Source organism: Trichomonas vaginalis, chromosome III (assembly GCF_026262505.1).
Source record: "Trichomonas vaginalis G3 chromosome III, whole genome shotgun sequence".
Classification (NCBI taxonomy): Eukaryota; Parabasalia; order Trichomonadida; family Trichomonadidae; genus Trichomonas; species Trichomonas vaginalis.
The window spans coordinates 18,381,549-18,400,812 of NC_067205.1; the positions used below are offsets into that span (position 1 = coordinate 18,381,549).

A 19,264-nucleotide genomic window follows, 5' to 3' on the forward strand; every position below is an offset into this window, starting at 1 on the left:
CGGCGTCATAGGCACTTTGAACTGCCTTCGTTGCTGCATCTGTTTTTCGTCATATTTGTGCTACTTCTTTAACTCTTTGTCGAAACCTTCAGACTTCAGTTTCTTTCCAGATGAGAAGTCGTTCACTTGTTTCACCTTACTATGAAGAGCTTCGAAGGCGTTCTTAAAGTCAGCATTTGTTAAAGCTTCATTTGAACTGTCTTCATCCGCTTGTATTTTTGTCCTTATTGACCCTATAAGTTGGGCTGCTTTAGCGTTGGCTTGGGCATCTAACCAGTCATTGTTAGCTTTTATATATTCTGCGCTTTTCATTGCCTTTTGCATGGCTGCGTCGTTATTTTTACTTTCTTGTGCTAAGTTTTCATACTGTACGGTTTGGTTTTGCAACTGTAAAAGTTTTTCTGCCTTTACATTTGCTTCAACTTCTTTTTTATACTCATCGCTATCCATATATGTCTTCAGGGCTTTTTGTTTTATCTCTTCATCTTTCAGTACTTTATATTGAGTAGTATGGTTTTTCAAATTTATAACATCTTGTTCCATTTTTGCTACTTCTGCTGCTTTTTCTGACACTTTTTTCGCATATTCCTCTGTACTTAGTTCTTTCAGTTGTTCTTCTTTCTTCTTTTTCTCTACGTTTAACTCATTGAGTTTCTTTGTGTGTCTGTCATATTCTAGTTTCTTTTCGTTTTCACTTATTTGCTTCTGTATGTCTATGTTTGACTTTTTGACATCTGTTATTTGATTTTTGAGTGAACTCAAATTCATTTGACTTTGAGGGTTATAGCTGTTCCGTCTGCAGCTCCACCATAGCCTGCCATTTTCGCTAAAAGTGCCGCTCTTAAACCTCCACTCTGTGCACCAACAACTCGGTTTAAAAGCATAGGATTGCTTGACATTTGTTGCAACATAGTGGGGTCATTCAGCATTTGTTGTTGCAACTGTTGTTGTGGTGTCAGTTTTACTATTGGATGTTTCAATGCTCTTCCTCTTACGTATATTCTTACGTAGCTTACGTGGCATTTTAAGTGAAGTTAAAAAGCGGTTTTTGACAGATGTTTATATGACACTTTTTGTTCAGCACAAAAAACTACTCGGTCAAAGTGTTGTCAGTTTTGTAAAATAACCGTCCTATCTCATTCTATAAGGGGAAAAGGCTTCTCAAAGTATACTTCCTTGGAACGCCTGTAACTTTTCCTGTAGCGACGATAGACCCTTACTTGTCCGGACAAAGTTATACTATTTTGAGTGCTCTACAAAAAAGTCAACGGCGACGACTCTCAAAAACCGTTGTGTAAAAAGTTTTACCGTTGGACAAAAAAGTATATATAGAAAACAAAAAACGTTTATAGTTCATTCAATATTTGAGATGGAACGGTTTGCCAACGGTAACTATTAAATAAAATAAAAAAATAGGGGGTTACCGTTGACGAAAACGGTTTATTTTAAACTTTTCTATGAGTAGTCCGAAAAAACAGTTCATTTTTGTCTAATGGAAGACCACAGTAGTAGCATGACTGACAATTCTTTACAAAAGCTCTTTAAAGGTCAAACACTTATATCTTCATACTTTACTAGTATGTCCAAAGAGGTTACACAGGTTTCAGTCCAATCAGACTCCAATCAGACACAAATTGAAGCTCAAATTCAACCAAAAGAAACTGCCGAAGTCGAACAAACTACAGAAGCTCAAGTTGTTTCAGTCCAATCAGACTCCAATCAGACACAAATTGAAGCTCAAATTCAACCAAAAGAAACTGCCGAAGTCGAACAAACTACAGAAGCTCAAGTTGTTTCAGTCCAATCAGACTCCAATCAGACACAAATTGAAGCTCAAATTCAACCAAAAACTTACACTCCTACAGAACCAGAAGGTGTCTTCTCATTCTCAACAACAGAAGCAAGATATAGAAGACTCATTGCAGATTATCCAAACAATTTGTCCTTAACAGACAACAATGACTATGATAGATATTTCAAAAGTATAATAAAACCAGTCGAAACATTAGAAAACAAAGTTCAAAACCCGACAGTAATGGTTGACTTTTTCTTGTCGAATTTGCCTTATGTTTCAACTATGATATCTCTTCAAGCAATTGACGAATTCATTCTTTGCTGTGAACCAAACTTAAGAGAACAGCTATATGAAACACTCAAAGACTTTCGCCCTTATCCTTTAACTTACAATTGGAAAGAAGATGAAAACAAACACGGTTCTTTCTCCTGGAATCTTTCCATTGTTGCTCCAGCTGGTGTAGCTGCACATCCATTCGAAATATATCCAAAATTGCATTACGAAAACAATATGCATATTATCACAACAGCCGCTTTAGATATTCCTGAACGGATACCAGATGGAGAAGAAGTTTCAATAATATCTGTTCAAGCAAACCGAGTTGCAATGCCACTTACAGTATGCAATTTCACTCACTCAAGCAGACAATTCTATCAAAATCTTGAGTTCGTTTTTACTGGCACAGCCAAAATGCTTCTCAAAAAACCAGAACAAACCAAAATAACCATCTTCTTATCTGGTTATTGTGAAGATGAAGACAATTCGGACGAAGAAGAAGAAGAGGAGGAAACAAGCGAAGACTCAGACGATATCCAGTTCATTTCCATCCATAAAAAACATTAAAGCAAACATTTCAGAATAAAAATTTTAATTTTAATCTAAACATCTCGGGCTAGAAGGCACGAAGTGCCTGGAAGCCCCACTACCTTTTTTTTTTTTTTTTTTTTTTGATTTAATTATAATTAGGAAAAAGTTAGTTTTGAGAGTACTTTTCATAGGCATATAGAATGAAATCTTCTGAAAAATAATATCACATAAACTCATATTATTTTCTAATATATAACTATTTTATATAAAAATCAAATTCAATGATCTTAAAAGCGAAGGATAAACCTCAAAATTTACGAATATAATGCGTGGGAATATAATGCTTATCTATCATAAAACCATATGAAATATCAATTTTTGCTTTACGCCTAATTTTTGACGACAATTAGCAAAAAATGTTAAATGTTAACACTCAGTCCATTTGAATATGAAAAATAAAATTGACTTTGATTAAATGTTTTTATTTATCATGCAATTCTTCTTGCGACCAAAGATTTGAATAAAAGTTCAAAAAATAAGATAGCTTAAAAAATAATATACGGTAGTGTTTACTAATAGATGAATAGTATATAAATTCTATTAAAATGGATTTGATCCAAAAAAATATATAAAATTTGATCATAAATAAAATCGTTTTAAATTACTTCTTCATTTAAATTATAACAATTATTTTTGGTTTTATATTTTTTGGATCAAATCCATTTTAATAGAATTTATATACTATTCATCTATTAGTAAACACTACCGTATATTATTTTTAAGCTATCTTATTTTTTGAACTTTTATTCAAATCTTTGGTCGCAAGAAGAATTGCATGATAAATAAAAACATTTAATCAAAGTCTATTTTATTTTTCATATTCAAATGGACTGAGTGTTAACATTTAACATTTTTTGCTAATTGTCGTCAAAAATTAGGCGTAAAGCAAAAATTGATATTTCATATGGTTTTATGATAGATAAGCATTATATTCCCACGCATTATATTCGTAAATTTTGAGGTTTATCCTTCGCTTTTAAGATCATTGAATTTGATTTTTATATAAAATAGTTATATATTAGAAAATAATATGAGTTTATGTGATATTATTTTTCAGAAGATTTTGTGTTCTTCTTCAAAATTTTTTTTTTTTATTAAAAAGAATCTTCACAAAATACACATTTACTTTAATTAATATTTAAAAACGTGCTCTATCAAAAGTTCCAAAAATTCAATATTTTAGCTTTTCTGAGGTGTCACTTTTGATGAATTTCTGTTTACAACAAATATACTAGTTTAGGTGGTATAATTTTTTTCGATAAATTTGAGAGTATGTACGTTTAGGGCATCAAAAGTGTTAATTCGCTCAGCGAAAGCTGAGCTAGCTTCGTTCTCGAAAAAATAGGGAAGGAGTGAAAGAGAGTGATACAGATGTTGACACATTCATATCATTTCAACAAATTTTGATCAAATTGAAATGCAATGAAATTCAATTCACTTCATATCCTTCAGTCAGTACATTGACATCCTTCTACATCACAATGATAACTCGTGCATCAATAGTTCTACAACTAACTCAGAAAAAACAAGATTTTTACTTCCAGCTTACAGCTTTTAAAAAGTTTCGATGATAAAAATCACTCTACTCTTGTTTATCGATATGTTGTGATAGTAGGTAAACGTATTCTTATCGATATTAATAAAAATATTTTTACGAAAATCTGAACCAATTACAGAGTTATTCATAAAGTTTATGATAACTGTAATTACTTCATCTTTGTTTAATATTTGAATGAGAAAGGGACAGACTAGCCCATTGTCACTTTTTAATTTAGCAAATGAACGCTTATGGAGTGGAGTTTTTGGGTAAATCTGATTTGCTTATAAATGAAATAAAATCAAAAGAAACCATATTGGCATTATATTATGCAAAAATAAATGATCTTATTTAGTACTTTTAAAGTTAATTTCAGAAAAAATTTGACACAATGGTATCCGGCACATACAAGTGGTGTACAACCAAAATATAAGTTGGTTTAAACATATATTGCTATATCTCATGATCTTACTTAGTACTTTTAAAGTTAATTTCAGAAAAAAATTTGACACAATGGTATCCGGCACATACAAGTGGTGTACAACCAAAATATAAGTTGGTTTAAACATATATTGCTATATCTCATGATCTTACTTAGTACTTTTAAAGTTAATTTCAGAAAAAATTTGACACACATGGTATCCGGCACATACAAGTGGTGTACAACCAAAATATAAGTTGGTTTAAACATATATTGCTATATCTCATGATCTTACTTAGTACTTTTAAAGTTAATTTCAGAAAAAATTTGACACAATGGTATCCGGCACATACAAGTGGTGTACAACCAAAATATAAGTTGGTTTAAACATATATTGCTATATCTCATGATCTTACTTAGTACTTTTAAAGTTAATTTCAGAAAAAATTTGACACAATGGTATCCGGCACATACAAGTGGTGTACAACCAAAATATAAGTTGGTTTAAACATATATTGCTATATCTCATGATCTTACTTAGTACTTTTAAAGTTAATTTCAGAAAAAATTTGACACAATGGTATCCGGCACATACAAGTGGTGTACAACCAAAATATAAGTTGGTTTAAACATATATTGCTATATCTCATGATCTTACTTAGTACTTTTAAAGTTAATTTCAGAAAAAATTTGACACAATGGTATCCGGCACATACAAGTGGTGTACAACCAAAATATAAGTTGGTTTAAACATATATTGCTATATCTCATGATCTTACTTAGTACTTTTAAAGTTAATTTCAGAAAAAATTTGACACAATGGTATCCGGCACATACAAGTGGTGTACAACCAAAATATAAGTTGGTTTAAACATATATTGCTATATCTCATGATCTTACTTAGTACTTTTAAAGTTAATTTCAGAAAAAATTTGACACAATGGTATCCGGCACATACAAGTGGTGTACAACCAAAATTTCATATCCCTAGTTTTACATTTATGTTTAGTTTTATTTCACCTAATTTTCAAAGATCATAATTGAATTAGATGGCCAAGCTATTCAAAACACGACCAAGCTTATCAAAATAAGACCAATATATTCAAAATTCTTTATTCTTTCAAATCATTTCATTTTAATGCAGATCCAAGATCACGAACTCACATATATCGAGTTGCTTAAGTATGGAGTGCAACAAGAAATCCAAGCAGGTTGTAGTTATTCATATAAAACTAGGAAAGAAAGAAATCAAATCCAATTTAATTGTAAGTGGCCGAATTGTCCATGTCGCTTCCTTGTTGATACACTTCCCGATGACAAGTACCACATACGAAAATGTATTAACACCCACAATCATTCTGCCCCTTTTCCAAACAAATCACAACAAATTACATCATATTTTTATAGATCTTATTTAACAAGATATTTTGAATCAAATCAAGACCGTGTTTACGCACAATTAAGGTGTTTCAAAGATCTTAATATCCCATTTGATAGTGGGATCATTCCGGAAATGTTTCAACAATCTACAGATGCTTTAAAAAAGTTTTCTAAACGCCTTCATGCAATCAATACCCGTTTCTCAGCGGATGATGTTACATCTCTTGCAATTTTTGTCGACATGGTTAAGAGTCATTCTCCAGATGATCTCATCGAGTTTATTCACGAGCCAGATCGTATGATTTTCTATTACGACCCATTCGAAGCAAATGCTTTTTCACATCAAATACAAACTTATCACATTGATTCCACTTATAAGCTCTTGCGCTCTCGCATACCATTTTATGGCGTCACTGGCAAATTCGCGGAATCAATTGTTTTTCCGTTTTTGTATTTTTTCGTTTGGCCCGACACAAGTGAAAATATACAAGTTTGTCTCACAGCATATTTTGGCTCCATCAATCGCGAACCATCTTATTTTTCAATGGACTGCGCACCTCAAATCACAAATGCTGTTGAAACAGCCATCCCCTTATGCCAGATCATTTGGTGTGGCATTCATGTGTTGCGCGCTGTCATGAGAAAGGCTGAAAAGTTTCAAGATCGTTCCAACTTCGAAACTTTCTATAACTTAATGAAGTTATTGGTCTTTGGTTCTGAAGAGGAAGAAATTGATCCTGATGAAGTTTACAACAATTTAGAAGAAATTTTAAATGAGGAACCTGCTGCCCGTGAATACTTTGACCGACAGTGGCGCCATCATCTTGACAGGTGGATGCTTCGCTATAGAAATGAAGGAGATGGAACAAACAACATCTCGGAATCACATTTCAAGGTTTTGAAGCACCAGTAGTTAGTAAGACTAAGTCGCGTACTGTGGCACTGCGCGCCTCCGTACACCACTTAGCGGTTTTGACACTTTACGAAACCGGTAACGTATATTTTACAACACAACCACAACACCAACTTAACCTTAAATATTTACAAAACCGTCTGACACATAAACGACTTCACTAACGACATCACTAACGACTTCACTAACGAATTCACTACCGTCCTCACTAAATAAAAATAACCTTATTTTTATTTTTTATTTAATTTTTTATTTCATTACAAAGACATGTCTGACTACATTTACTATGACTCTTTCCCAGAACGTTTCCGTGAACTATTCAAAACTCAAGTAAAACTGAGAAACATGCATTTTAACAAAGACAGACCCATTGACGATGAAAGAAACCCTGAATATATTACAATCCCTTATGACGCAAAGTTCATTGCATACATTCCTTATGGTCGCAGAGGAACGAAAACTATTTCAACAAAGAACAAAAATTATTTCTGGAGCGATGAAGAAAATTGCCTTATCTACATAAATGCATACTTAAATAAAGCTACATATTGTACAAAAGAAGGTTGGACTGGATTTGAGCTCTACATATACGACGACGATGGAAACAGACGTTGTGTATACCCATACGATAATATGTACCATTGTTTTCATCAAGCATTAAACGAATACATAGTCAGTAAGGGTCTCATTCCTGTTGAGTAGATATGCTTTATTTTGTTCTGTCATTTATATAAAAATAAACTTAAAAATTAATGATATCACCACCCTCACACGTATGAAAACATAGCACAAAAATAAATTTAGGTGAAGTGGTGAAATCTCACCTCTTTTTTCACCCGGTTTTTCACCCTGTTGAATTCATTGCTTTATAACTCTCTTCCTTTCTCCAACTCTTCTAACTTCTTCTTAAGTTCAGCAATGTTGTCCTCATGAAGTTTAATCTTCCTTAATATACCTTCTCTATCTAATGGTTGCTTTATCTTTCTAAACTGAACTCTACCATCCTTCATAGTATGAATGTAAAAACCTTCTGGAATAGTTCCTGATTTAATGTATTCTACCAAAAACTTTTGTTTCATTGCTTCAGTGACTTTATTTGTCATTTCAATCAAATAAAAATTTTAATATTAAATAAAAATAACGTTATTTTTTCAGTAAGGAAACGCAGGAGTTTTACGATTTATTTGAGGAGTAGGTTCTGGTTTAAATGTTGGAGTCGGTTTAGGAGTTGACTTTTGAACAGGAGTTTGTACTTCCATAGGTTCAGGAGTCATTGAAGGTTTTGCTTGTGAAGGCGTTGGTTTTGGCGAAGGTGTTGGAGTTTGTTTAACTTCAGCTACTTCAGTATTATTTACAACATTTGCTTTATTTCTTTTCAACATCATAACTGCTCCTGCTGTAGCTAGCAAACCTAGTGGAGACCATATCTTATATAAGGACTTGACCAAATGCTATTTTTGACAGGAGCTGGTGGAACACCTAACCTTGGTGAGACTGCTCTTTGCCATTGTGCAGCTCGTAAGAAATATTCAATAGGTGCTCCATAATCGTTTGGTAAAGTTTGTTTCACAGATGGTGAAGGTTCACGAGAGCTTGATGAAGAACTCATTTATAAGCTTTAAAAATAAACGTTCATCCTTTATTCCTCACTGTCGTCCGTAGCTAAGTTATAGTCATCTAATCTTATTATGGGGATTCCATTAGCACGCACCTGAATGGCAAAGCAACAATCCCTCATAAATCCAATAAGTGGCTTTGGTACATTTTCAGTTGCTAGTTCAATAGGTCCTTTAACAGACAATTTGTATGTTATTGGAGCAGTAGATGTTTGACCTTGCTGGAAGCAAAAGTCCACTTCTGTTGGAAAACCACATAAGAAATGTGTGTTGTCATAGCTATCCCATTTATGTTCCACACTACCATCATCCACCAATGACCTCATAACATCTTCATTAAATCCTATCATATCATTGTTTGTATTGCAAGCGTTCGCAACCATTTCATAAAATACAGGTCCATATGATTTTTCAGGTTCTGCAGGCATATTTCCATAAGCTCCCATGGAAAGCTGAAGATATTTAAACTTAGGGTTCTCAAAATTAACATAATAGTTGTCTTTCTTTCTAAATAGTGCCCAAATACTTTTAACATTAATAGGCGTATAAGCTGCTGTAAATGTTGCACTTGAACTATCTGTATTCTTTGAGAATGAACCGTCCATAGGAATCCAATCCATAACTTTAACAGGAAAACATAAAGCCTCGTTTGTATAATGTTCTACAAGTTCTGTATAAATGTTAGGGTCTAAAGAGAATGACTTTGGATGAATGAAACATTCATTAAAATCCATCTTTGTTCGAAATAGTTGCTGGGTTACAGTTGTAATAGTAACTGTTCCACTAGCTTCTACTGACTTCGTTATCATAGTGAATGGTTCATTCCATGGAACAAATTTATTTGTCGGTGGATTTGAATCTGAAGCAAATGCAACTTTAAGAGTTGAATTGAAAGCAATGATATCATTTACAGATATAGATGTGCATTGTAAGGCGTCGCTACTGAACTTTACTTTAAGCTGAATGTTTCCTGCAAAAGCTGGAATAAATCGAATAGCTTCTAATGGAAGGAATCTTCTAACAGGAATTCTTAAACGAAGCTTAAAATCAAATGATTTTCCTGCTGTAATTGGACCACTAACAATTTGTCCTGTTCTGCATGTTCCCGAATGACTCCATACATCTTCATGTCGAGTCTTTGAGAAAACATCTACTTTCTTTATTTGTTCGGTAGTTTGTGAGTTTGAAGTTATATATGCTTCTTCTCTTGCGTTGTCTTGAGAATATACGATACGACCATTTGCAAGGATTTGATATCCAGCAACTGCATAGAAAGCGTCATCGAAGCCAATCCAAAATCCTGGTGGGTTTATTTTATTGGAACCTGAACCAATTTCTTTATCTACAATAAATTGACCTTCCATTTTATACGTAATGAATGTATTGTAAAGGTCCAACATATTTTCACCAGGAGGTGAGAGATTGAATGTTACCCATGTGTTATCTTTAGCAGTTCCAGGTTGTGATGGAATCTTTGCGTCAGAATATTTTCTATTAGTGTCCCCAATTTGAACTGCATTGTCTATGATATCGAAATATGAGCGAATCTGATGAATATGCTCTGCTGGAGTAAATTTGTTTAACTGTTCGTTCTGCATGTCTTTGATTCGGATAAAAATATCTATTTACTTCATTATTCTCACTCTTCTTCTTGGCATTCGTGGTGGAAGTTGTTTCTTGACATTTTCAATGAACTGTACATTCTCTTTTGTCTCAACTTCTTTCACTGGCGGTCAGGATTCTTTGACTCGGTTTGTTTTTCAATGAAATTCACGAACTTTGCAATAAGCTCTTGGTTCGTTATTGAAAGTACATCTGGCTTCTTTTCTTCTGGTTCTATTGACTTTTCAGTTTGAATAGAAGGCTTAACATGGGCTTCGCCCTCGGTGCCATGCACCTTAATGTTGTCGCTTTCTGCATTCGCTAATGGAACCTTTCTTTTTCTTACGTATATTGTACCATCTTTACTCTGACTTACGTAATAGAAAGGATGTTGTATTCCTCTTGCGTCATTTAATATAATAGACTCTCGCTCTGATTTTGACAAGCTCATTTTACATCGGTTAAAGTTTTAATTTTGTTTTTTATCTGCAGTCAAATGACTCAGACAAGCCCTACGGACAAGACCCAAGGGTCATAGATGTTGAAGCATTGAAGAAAGAAATTCGTGAGCAAATTTTATCCGAACTGAAGGAACAAAAACAAGAACAAAAGCCAGAGAGACCAAAGAGAAAACTTAGTGAAAAACAACTTGCTGCATTAGCTGCTGGAAGACAGAAGAACCCACGTTTGCTGGCGAAGAAAGCTAGAGAAGAAGCAAAAGCAAAGGAAGAACAAAAAGCTAAAGAAGCTGAAGCAAAGAAAGAGTAAATGTGTTATTTTTATCGGAACTAAATGTATAGACAAATACCTTTATCTGTTGCGTTCAGTAGTGAAAACCCTGACGTCAAAATAAAGGGGAACAGAGTAACGTTTAAGTTTCCAACAGACTGGATTGTGAACATAAATGAAGAGAAGTACATTGGCATAACAAAAGTTAGTATGGGTAAGTCGTGTACTGAGGCACTGCGCGCCTCCATACACCACTTAGCTGTTTTGACACTTTACAAAACCAGTAACGTATATTTTACAACACAAACACAAACACCAACTTAACCTTAAATATTTATAAAGCCGCCAACCACTTCACCTTACTACTGTAAAAATAAACGTTCTCACTTACAAAAGTATTGCAACTCTTCCCATTGCTGTGCTTCACACAATAGTTCATATTCTTCAGTATCGCTGCTGTCGCTCCAATCGTCAGAGTCAAAGTCACTGTCAAAATAAATGTTAGTAAGTTTTGACAAAGCTAATGAAACACGTTTACCGTTTGTATCGTATGCTTGTATAAACTTTCCATTCTTCATTCCTTCATAAACGCTCAAACTAACTTTACCCTTTCTCCCTCGTATCTGATAGAATGTATTTTCACGAGGAACGAAGAACAAATTCTTGAACTCATGACCGTTGTAGTTTGTTATCTCAATAGTTTTCGTCATTTATATAAAAATAAACTTAAAAATAAAATAAAAATTTTCAGTAAAATAAAAATAAACTTAAAATAAATGATATCACCACCTCACACGTATGAAAACATAGCACAAAAATAATGTTTATGTTAGAATGTTAGATCTAACACGTTTTCTAACCTCTTTTCTAACCATGTTGAATTCATTGCTTTATAACTCTCTTCCTTGGTTTCTTTTTAGTTGCTTTCTTCACGTCTGTCTCCAGCTTAACTGTCTTTCTTCTTCGTCCGTAATGATACCAGTTACTTCCACCAGTCAATGGGTCAAATGGTCTTTCGTAAGGGTTTCCATACATTCCATAGGGACCATACGGAAGAACTACTGGTGGAGAAGAAACATTTTCTTTAGTTCCATCGACTCTATTTAAATGCATTGTTTCACCTTTCATCTGGTCATTAAAGTCTTTTGCATGTTTTGCAAACTCATCGTCCTTTCCTAAAGCATTTTCTGACTCAGTCGCAACCAAATTGGATGCTTTATTTATGAGCCCTATTTTATTTAATCTTAACTTCTTTGCAACCCAGCCTCCAATCTTTCCTTTATTTGCATCTAATGTCTTCGAAACTCTTCCTCCACTCATTTTATTTACTGCGTCATAAGCCCCAAGTGCTTTTGCTCCAAATGCTAATGCTTTTGTTCCCATTGCGCCTAAAGCTGCCCAAGCTACCATTTACACCATATTAAAATCATCTCTCTTCAATATTATCTCATAAAAGTTCTCTTTACTGGAGAAAGTCAATGAAACATAAACATTCTCATTCATAAACTTCTTTCTTATCTCATCTATACGCTTCAAAATGTCTGAACAATTGCTAACATCTTCTACAACAGTTATTTCATCATGAATGACCTTTAAAAACAAGCTCATTTAATATGCTATTAAAATCATCTCAATAATGAGTCCATCCTTTCCGTCTTTGGGTAGCACAACATCTTTCATTGAAGAAGGTTCAACAAGTCTTATATTAAACTTACTGACAAAGTTTGTTATACTATAATGCTTCGGCGGCGAATACATATAGTTTGAAAGACATAATATAGATTCTTCAGCAAATTCACTTATACTGGATTTTATAACAATGTTCTCACGAGACCAAATACCACCAATTGACAATCTTGTAAGCAATCCTGCTGAACCTTCTACTGTAAACGTCGATGGTAACATTCCACGAAGGTCATCTATTGACATCGTTGAGTCACTGAATTTAAATATTTTCTTAAAGCAATCGTCATTATCTAACCATGCAATAGCTTTGAAGTTTTCATTCGAATATACATCTGCTTCATTAAATGTAAAACCTGACTTCTTTGCAGAGACGACTTTAAAATCTATTGATTTGTTTCAAAATTATACGCTATGGTAACTTCTGAAGGTAATGGGTGTCCTTCCGCAGTCAGTTGTTCTCTCACTACCGTTTGAAGCTTTGTGTTAAAAACTTTCATGTCATCTCCTGTGTCTAGGTTCACATACACAGCAAGGAAAACTATCTTGCTTCTTTGTCTCATCATTATATCTCAAAACATTAAAGTTCTTCAATAATATTGTCCTTCCTGCTGGAATACTTCTAACTTGTCTTATTTCAATAGCTTTCTCACCTCCTACATACTCTACCCAGTGTCTTGGATATTCATAAGTATACTGACTTCTTGAATTTTGGTTGGTTTCATCATAACGTGTTCATAGTATATCTTTATACTCTTGTCAGTTAGACTCGGTGCTATGTTCTGAATATTTCTGACTTGCATTTTTAATGGAGATAAAATGAAGCATTTAATACATGACGTAGATGAAGACATGAATGAAACTACAGACAAACTTAACTCTTCTCTTATTCTTCCTTTCAGTAAGGACTATGAGTTCTGTTCAAATGGTGTTTATTTCTATTGTGGAAAGATGGGTCAGGTAAGACATTTAACCTCATTCGTCATATACTCATAACAGAGCGTTTAGGTCAAGATTCATATTATGACCAAATCATTATATCAGCAACTTCAGACTCTATGGACTCAACAGCGAAAACATTTATGTCAAAAGTTCAAGCCTCTGTCGTTAAAGTTCCAGATAGCGAACTCATTGAATTTCTTCAACGTTACATTCGACGTAAGAGGAAATATTATGCCATCGTTGAATTTATACAGTCAGGAATGCAAAAGACTTCAGAAGAGATGGAAAGAATTATTGACAAACACCACTTACGTCAATACTCAGGAGTTTACGATATGAAACGACTTACAAACTACATTCTGTCAAAACTTTCAAAATACCCCTTCAAAAAGTATCCTTCAAACACTCTGCTCGTTTGCGACGACTTCGCCGGAAAAGGTTTAGTGTCAAAGCCACTCACCATTAGCTAACATCATTACTAAAGTCAGACATTACCACTTAACTGTAGCAATACTTATGCAAACATGGAGGTTTTTAGCTTTAAACATAAAACGTCTCATAACTGACTTCGTTATCTTTCAAGGTTTCTCACGCTATGATATTGAACTCATTTGGAAACAGTCAGGTATAACATTACCTTTTGAAGAAATTTGGGAAGCATATAAGTCTCTCATCTCTCCTCGTTCATACCTTGAGATTCATATCATGACTAATACCATTAAAGTCAAAAATATTCCATGGGAACGACCAACATTGTTTTAAAGTTTAACCTTCAATTGACTGATGGTAAACAAATTCCATGCATCTCTGTCGCCATTTCTGTTAATATTTTTGCTGTCATTCATATCATCCACTTCCCCATCCGTTAACTTTTGAGGATATGCGTTAGAATAGCTGTTCTTAAATGAAGGCTTTTCACCTTTTAGCGCATAAACTCTATAACTTTCTGCATACTTTATGTTTGAACCTCCTGAGCCATCATTGACATAAATTTTTATAGGCTTCCACCCTTTGTTCATGTTCCTGCTTCTTCCCTTAGCTCTTTTGTTCAGTAGTTCTACATCTTTATACACAGCACCTGTCTCAGTGAATTCAACAATATTTTCATTCGTTAGCTTTACATTCAAACCCTTGTCGAGTATATTGTTCATTTCATACATATAAAAGGTTTTTATTCTATATGAAATGAGAAGCAAATCCATCTTAGCTGGTGCCGTTAATGTTCCAATTGAACCAACATCAAATGTTGACTCACGAACGACAAACAATATTGTCATAAAGAACTATAGTTCGGAGTGTTTGAAAGAAAAAGAACCAGAACTTAAGTCGGGACCTTCGGTCTTGGCGCATGGCGCCGTGAATTTAAACTCAGCTTCAAACGCTAACGCTACATCAGATGTTAAGTTAGAGTATCCACCACTGGACCAAATTCTTTCAAGAGAAGCCAACGACAACCCTTACACAAATGTTCAAACAAATCCTTCAGATAACGTAGACCATTACCTTCTTCAGTTATATCAAACTATCTTACTCAAAGACGATAAGAAGCTTTTGACAAATCTTATAAGCAAGAACCAAATAATTCTAACAAAGGAGGACCTTGAAAATGTTATATCACGAATAACAGGGAAACAATGTGTCATTGACTATCTCGACCCTGAAATCGAATGCTGTGGTCAAACGCCACCATTCATGAAAATAGGTAACATCCGCATCATTGAAATACCAGGTACTCCAGGAGTTGAGTTTAAGTATAAATATTCGAACGAGTATACAAAACTTTCAACAGAATATAAATTATGTTTGAAATATGTTTTAGTAAATTAAAGCAGTCAGGAGGGCTCTTTGAGCCCATCTTGGCGCTTTGCGCCGTTAGTCAAAAAAATTTCAAGTTAGCAATTTGTAATATCTATCCAAAACTTCTTCAACAGTATCGAACTCATCTTCATAATGCAAACCTAATCTTATTGACTTGGTGCAGTTCTCACTAACACAATATAGCGCTTTGCGCTCGGCGCCTTTGACGCCTTTTTCTGTTCTCTTGACTGACATAACTAACTCATTTGTTTCATCAAACAGCAACAACCAAAGTTCATGACCTAATACATAACATTCATACTTTATATTTTTAGCTCTGAGTTCTCTTGTAAGCTGTTGCATTTAATATTTTCTAAAAAGTCTACTTCAACAGTCATTCGCACTGGTGCCTTCAGTTCTACAGGCTCTCCTTGAAAGTCAACTAGTCTGAATTGCATGTCTTTCAAATTATGAGGACTAATGCGAACCCATTTACCTAAATGAGTTGCTATGACAGGAACGTTTGGAATGAACATTGAATTTACTTCATAACAGAAAGACTTATATTCTACTGAACCTTTACTATTAACTCCTGAAATACCTGTGACATTAGCTATTTTTGACTCAATGTATAAACAATTGCCATAACATACGTATGGAACAGATTTCATCTCAATCGTTTTGTCAAACTTTTCAAAGGAAATGTCATATGGTATGCTCCCAGAAGCAATTGAACTCTATGACTCATTCGTGTTATCTTAAACTCCTTCGCATAACTGAACTTCAAAACTCCTGCAATAAGTTTAACATTCATTAAGTTTTCTTCGTTCTCCTTGTTTATTGTAGTATTTATGAGCGCATTTAACACTCCAGCTAATGTTTCCATCTTATATTCTACATTATTGTGAAATCTTATTTCATGCTTCTTTCCATCTATTTCAAACTCCATGAAATCTGTTTCATCTGTTATGACAAAAGTTGCGATAGTATTGAAGTCAACAACTCTGAAAGCAAGCGCTTCATTCTGAAGACCTAAGTTTGTTTGTAGCTTTACTGTTCCGTATTCGTTTGGGTCAGTACTTTGCAAATAGAACAACATTTTATTCTCATTAAAATATGACTATTGCTGCATATGCGTATGAAACAAATGAAGCAAGAAGAGCACATGAACTAGTAAACGAAAACTCAACTTTAACCATTGAAGGCAATGATTTAGTCATTGACGATGGAAAAACTAAAAAAGTCATTGATTTCGATACTTTTAACACTTATGACCCATTCATTACAATAAGTAAAGTTCCTATCATAAATGATGGAACGGTGCAATATATAAATTCTACAGTAGATGCCTCATTAGTGAAAGTACTGAATGTTCTCATTGAATTGTTAAAGAGCTTTCGATTTGACGACAACATTAAATGCCTAAAGAATTTAGTCATGAATGAGAAACAAATTTAGGTTGCTGGTAGCAGTAATGATGTACACCTTATGACATTAGAATATTATAACGAACATAAAGATGAACTGAAAGGAGAGAAGGGTGACACCGGACCACAAGGACCACAAGGAATACAAGGAATACAAGGAATACAAGGACCTCAAGGCGAAAACGGTTTGGATGGAAAGGATGGAAAGGATGGAAAAACTGCTAAATCATGGATATGGGACCTTATAAATACTGGTTTAACAGCTGCTTCATATGGAGTTCTTCAATACCAAATCGGAAAGATATGGGCAGTACTTGGTGAAGAAGCTTTAGATGATGTTAAAAATGCTTTGAACTTCATTTCAAATGGTTCGGATACTATTAAAACTTTATCTGGTTGGATGCAAGAAACAAGGAGTCAAATAGATACTGTAAGACGTATAGCAAACAATGCACGTACGGGATTGGATACTTTACGAAAAGCACAAAATACACTAAAGGAAGCAAATGATATTCTTGGCTCAGTATCAGACATGCATGAAGATTGGCTTAAAGGTATTGACAAATCTTTAAAAAATCACAGTCAGTCTATTGCTGACTACAAGAAAAGTATAGATTTTTTACATAGTGCTATGGACGTACATGATGGAAGCATAAGGAACTTACTTAATGCTAACAATAACTTACCAGGAACTATTAAAGCATTTATAAAGTCCTTTGTAAAACCCGGTGCTCTAACATTTAGGTCTTTGAGAGCAAGAGCATTGAAGTCAAGAGATGCAGAAAAACAGAAACTAGAAGGAACTGAAACAACAGAAACTCCAGAAGAACCACCAAAACCAACAGCTAATGAAATATTGTTCGAATATTTTCCAAGGTACTCTGTTCTCATTGCATACATTCAAGAAATACTTAAGAAAGCAGACTTGACTTTAGGAGATGATGAAAGTTCTGTATATCTTTCGTTCCAATTCAAATAGCAGAACTTTTGAGACAGATATGCTTAATGTATGACAACATCTCTGATTTCACAAGATATGATGACGACCATGACCCCGAACACGGTGAAGAAGAAGTTTTACAAACATCCATTAAGACAGGAAAGGTTTTAACTCAAAGTCTCATTATTGACACCAAAGATGGCGAAGTGGACGTTCTTCAAGAGCTGAAGAAAAATACTTCTTCGGGAGGTGGTGGTAGGCATGAACTTGAAATAAATGAGATAGAAGAGAAATTAGCCGAAAAAGCAGATAAAGAACATAAACACAATATCTCCGATATAAATGAACTTCAAGCTACATTAAATAGTAAAGCGGACAAAAATGAACTTGACGCAACGAACAAAGTTTTGAAATCTCATAAACACAATATCTCCGATATAAATGAACTTCAAACTTCTTTAGACAATAAAGCAGACAAAAACCATGTTCATTATATAAGTTCTGATGAACAGATTATAACGGACTATCATGGATATTTAACACAGGGTGAAAAAGTGAATACGAAAAATGTTAATGAAAGAAGATATAAATTCATTCGTGCTAAAGGTTATGACATACACTGTACTGTACAGTATGACACAGGTATAGCACCACAATCATTTGGTTATAACGCTGAAATTTATGCTTCATACTTCTTTGTTAACGGTGTATTAGTTGAACCAAGATTTACTTTGAGAGTTAAGTCAAAAATAACTTTTGAAGATGCTATTAAAAGTAAAGCTGACAAAACAGAACTTGACGCAACGAACAAAGTTTTGAAATCTCATAAACACAATATCTCCGATATAAATGAACTTCAAACTTCTTTAGACAGTAAAGCCGACAAAAATCATACACATAAATCCTTCACTACTGTTAGAGCAGACGACATAATATTGAACTATGATTTGGGTTCAAGTGCACCTTTAGAGAATCCGAGTACAAGCGTAAAAGATACTCTTAACAATTTAGATAAGAGTTGCAGGAATATCGAAGGTCATGCCAGAAACTTTGAAGCATATGAACTACCAGCAATGTTAGACAGTAAAGCCGACAAAACTTATGTGGATACAGAACTAACAAAGAAATTTTCGAAACCAGATACAATGACATTTACAACAGAAATTATAAATGGTGAACCAGCAACTCCATTTGAATTTGTTAGAGGTCTTCAACCAGATACTTTTGAATTTTTCTTGGATAATTCTATTGAACTAACATTACATTATAAAAGTGGAACAAATGCAACATTTCATCCGGGAGATACATTCCAAATGGTATTTAATGACATAAGTTCTTTAGAATATGTTTATAGAGTTATGAGCATATATGATTTAATATATCCTATAGGAGCTGTTTATACGTCTATGAATCCAATAAATCCAAACACTTTATTTGGTGGTAGATGGTATGAAATAGTTGACAGTTTTCCATTCTACACTAATACGCAGTCAATGAAGATGGGAGGTTCAAAGAAAATAGGTATTGAAAACCTTCCTTCACATATGCATAGGTTCAGTGGAAGAACATCTGTGGAAGGAAACCATTCACATTCAATAACAAAAAAGGTTATAAA

At 34.0% G+C, this 19,264-nt stretch overlaps 8 protein-coding genes and 2 pseudogenes across 10 annotated transcripts, besides 4 other annotated features; 5 read left to right on the forward strand and 5 right to left on the reverse strand.

The window, feature by feature from the left end:
- The first annotated feature begins 1,492 nt into the window (after positions 1-1,492).
- Positions 1,493-2,638: a mobile genetic element.
- Positions 2,639-3,849: 1,211 nt separating this feature from the next.
- Positions 3,850-3,887: a mobile genetic element.
- Positions 3,888-4,396: 509 nt separating this feature from the next.
- Positions 4,397-6,915: a mobile genetic element.
- On the forward strand, positions 5,759-6,189 carry TVAGG3_0724720 (MULE transposase domain-containing protein; the record flags this gene model as incomplete). The annotated part of the gene is made up of 1 exon (XM_051244271.1): positions 5,759-6,189. A coding segment is annotated over one exon (431 nt), but the record flags the coding sequence as incomplete, so codon positions are not given.
- A 152-nt stretch (positions 6,916-7,067) lies between the features above and the next one.
- Positions 7,068-19,264: part of a mobile genetic element that runs on past the window's edge.
- On the forward strand, positions 7,181-7,545 carry TVAGG3_0724740 (uncharacterized protein; the record flags this gene model as incomplete). Its single annotated transcript, XM_051244272.1, has 1 exon — positions 7,181-7,545. A coding segment is annotated over one exon (365 nt), but the record flags the coding sequence as incomplete, so codon positions are not given.
- Positions 7,780-8,016, reverse strand: TVAGG3_0724750 (uncharacterized protein; the record flags this gene model as incomplete). Its single annotated transcript, XM_001304722.2, has 1 exon — positions 7,780-8,016. The coding sequence occupies one exon, from the start codon at positions 8,014-8,016 to the stop codon at positions 7,780-7,782; it is 237 nt and encodes a 78-aa protein (XP_001304723.2).
- Positions 8,065-8,228, reverse strand: TVAGG3_0724760 (annotated as a pseudogene). Its single transcript has one exon. A coding segment is annotated over exon 1 (164 nt).
- On the reverse strand, positions 9,211-10,127 carry TVAGG3_0724770 (uncharacterized protein; the record flags this gene model as incomplete). The annotated part of the gene is made up of 1 exon (XM_051244273.1): positions 9,211-10,127. A coding segment is annotated over one exon (917 nt), but the record flags the coding sequence as incomplete, so codon positions are not given.
- Positions 10,628-10,896, forward strand: TVAGG3_0724780 (annotated as a pseudogene). The gene has a single exon. A coding segment is annotated over exon 1 (269 nt).
- On the reverse strand, positions 11,244-11,570 carry TVAGG3_0724790 (uncharacterized protein; the record flags this gene model as incomplete). Its single annotated transcript, XM_051244274.1, has 1 exon — positions 11,244-11,570. One exon carries the CDS (start codon positions 11,568-11,570, stop codon positions 11,244-11,246), a length of 327 nt encoding a protein of 108 aa, XP_051090861.1.
- On the reverse strand, positions 11,743-12,147 carry TVAGG3_0724800 (protein of unknown function, DUF4107 family; the record flags this gene model as incomplete). The annotated part of the gene is made up of 1 exon (XM_051244275.1): positions 11,743-12,147. A coding segment is annotated over one exon (405 nt), but the record flags the coding sequence as incomplete, so codon positions are not given.
- Positions 14,671-14,949, forward strand: TVAGG3_0724810 (uncharacterized protein; the record flags this gene model as incomplete). Its single annotated transcript, XM_051244276.1, has 1 exon — positions 14,671-14,949. A coding segment is annotated over one exon (279 nt), but the record flags the coding sequence as incomplete, so codon positions are not given.
- TVAGG3_0724820 (keratin-associated protein family) lies at positions 17,715-19,093 on the forward strand (the record flags this gene model as incomplete). The annotated part of the gene is made up of 1 exon (XM_051244277.1): positions 17,715-19,093. A coding segment is annotated over one exon (1,379 nt), but the record flags the coding sequence as incomplete, so codon positions are not given.